Source organism: Pan troglodytes, chromosome 6 (genome assembly GCF_028858775.2).
Source record: "Pan troglodytes isolate AG18354 chromosome 6, NHGRI_mPanTro3-v2.0_pri, whole genome shotgun sequence".
NCBI lineage: Eukaryota > Metazoa > Chordata > Mammalia > Primates > Hominidae > Pan > Pan troglodytes.
Window position 1 is genome coordinate 6,793,224 of NC_072404.2, and position 8,336 is coordinate 6,801,559.

General features: G+C 51.1%; 1 protein-coding gene across 50 annotated transcripts in view; it reads left to right on the forward strand.

Moving 5' to 3' along the window:
- The window catches only part of SUN1 (Sad1 and UNC84 domain containing 1), a 60,341-nt gene extending 52,018 nt beyond the window's left edge, over positions 1-8,323 (forward strand). For 49 of the 50 annotated variants that reach the window (XR_010158320.1, XM_054687186.2, XM_054687187.2 and 46 more), the window contains 3 exons: positions 2,778-2,945; positions 5,893-5,985; positions 6,640-8,323. Coding sequence is in view for 49 of the 50 variants with exons in the window: in XM_054687186.2 (XP_054543161.2) it covers positions 2,778-2,945; positions 5,893-5,985; positions 6,640-6,756 (378 nt within the window). In the remaining variant the exon portion in view is untranslated. 50 annotated transcript variants of the gene reach the window in all.
- The last annotated feature ends 13 nt before the right edge of the window (positions 8,324-8,336 follow it).

Consider the following 8,336-nt stretch of genomic DNA (forward strand, 5'->3'; position numbering starts at 1 on the left):
AGGCAGATGCAGCCTCTGCTGCCACGAAGCCACACAGCCCTGCGCTTGGCATGCGGCTGCTTTTTCTGTGCCAGCTCACGAGTGCCACCGGCACAGTCTGTGTCACCTGGCAGGGCCAACAGGTTTTCTGCACAGGGTTGCCACAGTGTTCCTGCATGGCGGTCCTGCTCCTGGCCATAACATCCTTCTCACAGGGCTTGGTGATCCTGACCCTCCCAGAGGAGCTCACTGGCCTGCAGTGTTGTCGGTGTGATGCTGGTGGGGATCTGGTGGTGAGAGCACAGCATGGCTTCAGTGTCTTAGAGACTGAGGGAGAGGGTCGAGCTCAGCCCTCCCCTGGCACAGTTCTCTCTCAGAAGGAAGTGCACGGTCACTGGAGGGGCAGACTTCATATAAATCACCAATCACTGTGCTGGGACTGGACTGAGAAGCTGTCGGCTCCTGGGAAGTAAAGAGAATGTTTACAGAACATAGGGACAGCAGATATAAGGGACCAGCTCCCACCCCAGGACCAAGGTGGAGCCTCGCCAGAGCGTCTCTCCAGACCGTTGGGCGGAGGGTGTGGCCCAGCTCACTGAACGTCAGGGAGGTTGCTGTGGTGCCACACGGTGGAATGTACCAGCATGCTGGGAAAGCCTGTGCACAACAGGGTGACTCACTGGGCGTTTGGCTGCAACACCCCCAAGAGGGGTACCAGGGAACCTCAGTGTCCACCCAGCACCCTGAGCTGGCAAGGGCTAGGCTCTGGGCTGGCAAAGGGAGAGCAGTTCAAGGCTCAGCTCCGTCTTCACAGCGCAGCAGAAGACGGCTTGGGGGCTGAGGGGCAGTAAAGCCACAGCTGGCATAGAGGAGAAGCCGGCGGGTACGTGCCCATCGTTCACCATCTCTTCTAAACACGAATGAAATGTGTGTGTCGTCCTCACACACCGAAGGCAGGCTGCGCGCACGGGCTCCTCCTCCGTTGCGCACAGCAACATGGCTGCCTGGGCGCAGCGTCTGCAACTTGTCAGTCAGTCCCTGTGTGTGCCTGGGGATGCCGTGCTGCGAAGAGTGCTCTCTGGTCACATCTGCCCTGCACCTGGAGGTGGGGGTGCGATCGCAGGCCAGAGGCAGATGTGTGCGCAGCAGGCCGACCTTGTCAGGCTGTGCTTCTGGGGCTGCAGGCTGCACCGTGGCCGGGTTAGGTTAGAACGTGCATTTTCCCAGGGCGTCAGCAGCTGACCCTTGATGTCGGTCGGATGGGGGGGGCAGTGCTGGTTCCCTGTGGTGTTGGTCGGATGGGGGGGCAGTGCTGGTTCCCTGTGGTGTTGGTCGGATGGGGGGGCAGTGCTGGTTCCCTGTGGTGTTGGTCGGATGGGGGGGCAGTGCTGGTTCCCTGTGGTGTTGGTCAGATGGGGGGGCAGTGCTGGTTCCCTGTGGTGTTGGTCGGATGGTGGGGCAGTGCTGGTTCCCTGTGGTGTTGGTCGGATGGGGGGGCAGTGCTGGTTCCCTGTGGTGTTGGTCGGATGGGGGGCAGTGCTGGTTCCCTGTGGTGTTGGTCGGATGGGGGGGCAGTGTTGGTTCCCTGTGGTGTTGGTCGGATGGCGGGGGCAGTGCTGGTTCCCTGTGGTGTTGGTCGGATTGGGGGGCAGTGCTGGTTCCCTGTGGTGTTGTTCGGATGGGGGGGCAGTGCTGGTTCCCTGTGGTGTTGGTCGGATGGGGGAGCAGTGCTGGTTCCCTGTGGTGTTGGTCGGATGGGGGGGCAGTGCTGGTTCCCTGTGGTGTTGGTCGGATGGGGGGACAGTGCTGGTTCCCTGTGGTGTTGGTCGGATGGGGGGGCAGTGCTGGTTCCCTGTGGTGTTGGTCGGATGGGGGGACAGTGCTGGTTCCCTGTGGTGTTGGTCGGATTGGGGGGCAGTGCTGGTTCCCTGTGGTGTTGGTCGGATGGGGGGCAGTGCTGGTTCCCTGTGGTGTTGGTCGGATGGGGGGGCAGTGCTGGTTCCCTGTGGTGTTGGTCGGATGGGGGGGCAGTGCTGGTTCCCTGTGGTGTTGGTCAGATGGGGGGCAGTGCTGGTTCCCTGTGGTGTTGGTCGGATGGGGGGGCAGTGCTGGTTCCCTGTGGTGTTGGTCGGATGGGGGGACAGTGCTGGTTCCCTGTGGTGTTGGTCGGATGGGGGGCAGTGCTGGTTCCCTGTGGTGTTGGTCGGATGGGGGGCAGTGCTGGTTCCCTGTGGTGTTGGTCGGATGGGGGGGCAGTGCTGGTTCCCTGTGGTGTTGGTCGGATGGGGGGGCAGTGCTGGTTCCCTGTGGTGTTGGTCGGATGGGGGGGCAGTGCTGGTTCCCTGTGGTGTTGGTCGGATGCGGGGGCAGTGCTGGTTCTCTGTGGTGTTGGTCGGATGGGGGGGGCAGTGCTGGTTCCCTGTGGTGTTGGTCAGATGGGGGGCAGTGCTGGTTCCCTGTGGTGGTGTCCCTTCTTGCTGTGCAGGGTGGAGGGCATCTTCCCACGACCAAGGACCACTGACCTTCACCTTTTCTTTGAAGTATGTTGTATGTCTCACCCATTTTTCTTTAAGGTTCTGGTCGTTTTAACTTTTATACAACATATGGGTTGGAGATAGTGGCCCTCTGAGGAGTGAATTACAAATGCCTTTCCCAGCTTATCTTCGGATTTTGCTCATGGCAGTTTCTACCATGTAAAACTTATTTTTATCTCAGTATAATCAGTCTTTCCTCTTCCTGCTGCTAAGTGGGTAAGAGCATGCTCACACTCTGAGTCTTCATGTTTTTCCTTTCCCCAGCCTGACATTTACCCCGGTAACTGCTGGGCATTTAAAGGCTCCCAGGGGTACCTGGTGGTGAGGCTCTCCATGATGATCCACCCAGCCGCCTTCACTCTGGAGCACATCCCTAAGACGCTGTCGCCAACAGGCAACATCAGCAGCGCCCCCAAGGACTTCGCCGTCTATGTGAGTGCCCTTGGCCGACCCTCCTCCTCCCACACCTTCCTGGGAGTTCCCACAGATGAAAGCAAGTGACGTGAGCGCACTGGGGACAGCTGCCTCCCGCTGCCCCTCCGCCCTCTCTCAGATTCAGTGTTGAGGGGAACATTCCAGTGCTTTTCTAGGGAGGGTAACTTAGAAATGGCATATTACCTGATGTCCACTTTACATACAGTACTACACTGACCAAGGTAGACACGCCTAAGAATTTTGCTCCTCACCGCCCTTGCCAAGTTGCCTGTGAAAGGTGTTCTGGCAACTGGATGACGTGGGAGCAGCTGGCTGACAAGAAGACTGCTATGATCCCAGCCCCAGAGAAACCCACCATTCATACTGTGGTATTTTCTGGTTTCTTCACCATGCCTTTAAAAAATACAGTTGAGCCTGGAATCCCAGCACTGTGGGAGGCCAAGGTGGGCGGATCACCTGAGGTCAGGAGTTCGAGACCAGCCTGGCCAACGTGGTGAAACCCCGTCTCTACTAAAATATACAAAAAAAAAAAAAAATGAGCCAGGCTTGGTGGCGCACGCCTGTAATCCCAGATACTTGGGAGGCTGAGGCAGAAGAATCACTTGATCTAGGAGGTGGAGGTTGCCGTGAGCTGAGATCCTGCCACTGCACTCCAGCCTGGGCAACAGAGTGAGACCCTGTCTTTAAAAAAAAAAAAAAAAAATTACAGTTGAGACAATAGTGTTTATGAAGCTTTAAAATTTTCATAAAATATTTCATAAAAGTATTTCTGCCTTTAAAGAAAATTGGCCAGGCGCTGTGGCTCATGCCTGTAATCCTAGCACTTTGGGAGGCTGAGGTGGGTGGATCACCTGAGGTTGGGAGTTTGAGACCAGCCTGGCCAAAATGGTGAAACCCCGTCTCTACTAAAAATACAAAAATTAGCCAGGCTTATGCGTGCCTGTCATCCCAGCTATTCGGGAGGCTGAGGCATGAAGATCACTTGAACCCAGGAGGCGGAGGTCACAGTGAGCCAAGATTGAGCCCCTGCACTCCAGCCTGGGTGACAGAGCAAGACTCTGTCTCAAAAAAGGAAAGGAAAAAAAAGAGGAAATTGTATTATGAGCATTTTTCCATGGCAGGTAACACTCTTTATGGCCATCCTCGAGTAGCATCAATACCCTGTGTTTATCTGGCCGGTTCTCCTCTCACTGAGTATTTCTTTCCCTTTTCCGCTTCCCTGTGTGAGCGTCGCTCCTTTACACCTTCACTAATTAATTCCCGTGGACGAGACACTCACAGGTGGTGTCACGGTTTCAGAGGGCAGCAGCATGTTGTACGGCCGAGTCGGTGCACTGTGTTACTAGCATTTTCTTTTTCTTTTCTTTTTTTTTTTTTTTTTTTTTTTTGAGACGGAGTCTTGGTCTCATTGCCCAGGCTGGAATGCAGTGGCGCAATTTCAGCTCACCACAATCTCCGCCTCCCGGGTTCAAGCGATTCTCCTGCCTCAGCCTCCCAAGTAGCTGGGATTACAGGCGCGTGCCACCACGCCTGGCTAATTTTTGTGTTTTTAGTAGAGACGGGGTTTCTCCTTGTTGCTCTGGCTGGTCTCGAACTCCCAACCTCAGCCCTCTTTTTAAAATTTCTGCTAACTTGATAGGTGAAAAACAGTATTTTATTTAATCTGCATTTGTCTGTATTTCAGATGCATGCTGCCTTTTTTGTAAATTCTAGTCGTCTTTTTGTTCATTTACCTTTTGGGATCTTAGTTTCCTTATGAATATTTGAGCTTTCTAGTATGTAAATAATAATCATGTGTCATTCTGTTACAGACATACTTTCCATTGTTGCTCTTAATTTTGTATTAACACTCAGATGCCCTGAGTCTTTCAGAGGTTTTTATTTTTTGAGACCGAGTCTCACTCTGTCACCAGGCTGGAGTGCAGTGGCACGATCTCAGCTCACTGCAATGTCTGCTTCCGGGGTTCAAGCGATTCTCCTGCCTCAGCCTCCCGAGTAGCCGGGACCACAGGCACCCACCACCACACCTGGCTAACTTTTTGTAGTTTTTAGTAGAGACGGTTTCACCCTGTTGGCCAGGATGGTCTCAATCTCCTGACCTTCTGATCCACCCACCTCGGCCTCCCAAAGTGCTGGGATTACAGGCGTGAGCCACTGTGCCCCGCCCTGTATTTTTATTTCACTGGTGATTATCAGAGGCAGTAGTTACATCTACTCACTCGCTGGAACTTCTTCCATAGCATTTCTTATCCCTAGAAGTCCTTTCCCATTTCAAAATAGACATGCAAATAGTCCCTTGTATCTTCTGCTAGTTCTCTGACTCGGATGAAATATAACATAAAGCTTACCGTTTTAATAAGTGCACAGTCCAGCGGCGTTAAGTCCAGTCACACTGTTGTGCAGCCATCACCACTGTCATCTCCAGAGCTGCTCCATCTTCTAGTCTGAATCTCTGTCCCCATTGAACCCTGACTCCCCACACCCCAGCTTAGCCCGGCGCTCCCTTCTGCCTGCTCTCTTGCCGAAGTCGGTCTTCTGTGGCCCCTCCTCCTGCTGGTGAGGCCTCATCTCCCCGGGCTCAGCAGGTGCTCCAGAGCTTCCACCGTGAGTGCTGAGGGCAGCAGCTGAGCATGGTCTGTGTGTCGGGTAGGGTCACTTCTCTGCCACTCATTAGTGTGTCCTGTTTTGGCCTCAGTTTTCCTAATGTGTATAACGGGGAATCGTGCTGACCTCAGGACATGTCGTGGGTTACATGAAGCCCTCAACAAAACACACCCCTTCCTTCCAGGAAAGGCCTCGTGACTGCCATGGAGGAATGACCTTCTCTAACTGATGTGAAGGGAAATGGTCCTGTTTGCTTAGTGTTGGCTGTGGAAGGGAACGGTCCTCTCTGCTCAGTGTTATTTTTCCATTCGTTCATAATTGTGTATGGTCTTGTTTTCAGGGATTAGAAAATGAGTATCAGGAAGAAGGGCAGCTTCTGGGACAGTTCACGTATGATCAGGATGGGGAGTCGCTCCAGATGTTCCAGGCCCTGGTAAGAACTGGGACTGGCACTGCCTGGGGTCTCTGAGTCCCACAGCTTGTCGTGAAAGCAGGGCCCAGCTGGCATCAACAGACTGGAAAGCAGCGTGAGGACCATCCTTTGAAAAATGTGAACCTGCGCTTCCTGGCTCTGCGTTAATGAGCCTTTCCATGGCTAATAGCGTTCTCAGTTTTACCCGTGCTTCATGCCCTATGATACATTACTTACAAGGATCATATTTAAAAAGTTAACTTCCGGCCGGGCGTGGTGGCTCACGTCTATAATCCCAGCACTTTGGGGGGCCGAGGCAGGCGGATCACAAGGTCAGGAGTTCGAGACCAGCCTGACCAACATGGCGAAACCCGGTCTCTACTAAAAATACAAAAATTAGCCGGGCATGGTGGTGCACGCCTGTAATCCCAGCTACTCAGGAGGCTGAGGCAGGAGAATTGCTTGAACCCGGGAGGTGGAGCTTGCAGTGAGCTGAGATCGTGCCATTGTACTCCAGCCTGGGTGACAGGGCAAGACTCTGTCTCAACAACAACAACAAAAGGGTAATTTCCAACTTAGCTGCTTCCTGTCAGACGTCATATTTGGGGAAGTGATTGGGCTTGGGGTTATTAATATGAAATACATGTATTTTTTTTTTTCCCACCTTGATTTCAGAAAAGACCCGACGACACAGCTTTCCAAATAGTGGAACTTCGGATTTTTTCTAACTGGGGCCATCCTGAGTATACCTGTCTGTATCGGTTCAGAGTTCATGGCGAACCTGTCAAGTGAAGACACTACTCATTATTTTTGTACATTTTTGTATATACTGGGACAGCCTGAAACACTGGAATCCTTCATGGACGAGGGCATATACAATGATGGGACAGTGCCACACTCCTTCAATAAACGTGGCTGCTGGCCAGAGGACGTGAGCGTGTGATGGGCGCCTTGGCACCACCTGTTGGGTGCTCACTGCCTCTGCAGGTGCAGAGGGGTCAGCAGCAGGAGAAGCGTGTTGAACACGTGGCTCTCAGACACTCCTTGTTTTTAACGGGAAGCTCTTTGCATTTGCATTTCCTCGACAAAGGAGCAAAGCAGAGGAAGCTGAGAGTCTGGCGTGTTCTTGATGCTTTGGTCTTCAGCCTTGCACTGGCTCTTCTAAAGGACTTTTGGAGGGCAGATAATTTCATCTGTTAAATCCAACACACATTTCTTTCAGGGAAAAACAATGTCACCAAATTTTCAGAGTTCTAAACTCCTTTCCTTCAAGCCGGGATTTTCCTTTTTTCAGCACCAGTAGGTACTAAGTCTCCAGACGGGGAAATAACTAAAATGTGTTTTTCTGCTTTGTTCGCTCTTACTTCTGAGGAAGGTTTCCAGTCAGGACTCGCTGTACCAATATCCGTGGAGGAATATGGGAGCGTTTTGCTCTCCTTGTAGGCTGAAGTCAGTCTGACTTGAAGGGGGCTGGTTTGGATCTAAGCAAACACCCAGATGGGGTTCTCTGGTCTCAGCAAGGCTTTTCCTGTTGGGAGTCACAGTAAACAGAAACCCAAAAATCTCATCTTGGGTGTTTTCAGGGCTCGTTTTGAGTTTTGCTGAATAAGGAGCGCAAGACGCCCTGAGCCTCCCTCTCACTGGTGGTGATAAGAGGAGCCGTCTGGTGTGTCAGGGTCACGAACCTGTTACATTTCAGGACGATCCTTTTTCCTTCAGCAGCATTTCTTACTGGCTGTGGCTGGACTCTGCCTTTTATCACAGCTGTCACCATTCTCACGTGATTCTTGTGAGACTCTTTGGTTATAATTACTATTTAATATTTAGACTATTTTACTGAGCAGACTTTATAATAAATGAGATATCTACAAGGCACTTAAAGTGTTACAGATGTTTTACCTTAAGAATTATTTAAGTTGTGTTAAGACAGTTTTCAGTGTACCGTAAATGTTGTGTTTTCAGAAAAAGACAAAACGATGGTGCTGACTGGTTTTCTGTATATTGCACAACAGTCCTCAAATACACTGATGTATGAAACTATTCATACATCAAGCAGCATTTTTTTCACTCTCCTTAGAATTGGAACTATGCAGTTAAGGCAGATAAAATGTACAGATGTTTCATATATTACAGGTTACATATATAAATCAAAATTTCCTATATAAAACTGATTTGGGATTTGGGGTGGAAATATTTTGAATATTAATTTATTTTTAAAGATGCAAGATAGGACTTTGTGCAATGTATTTTTGTAAATGCTTTTCAAAATATCTGTCTTTGGTAGTGCTTCTTCTGCTGCCACCAAATTGATAAGATGCTATTAAGAGGTTTAAATAAAGAGTTTTAATTTTTAAAAGTGCATGGGATATAAA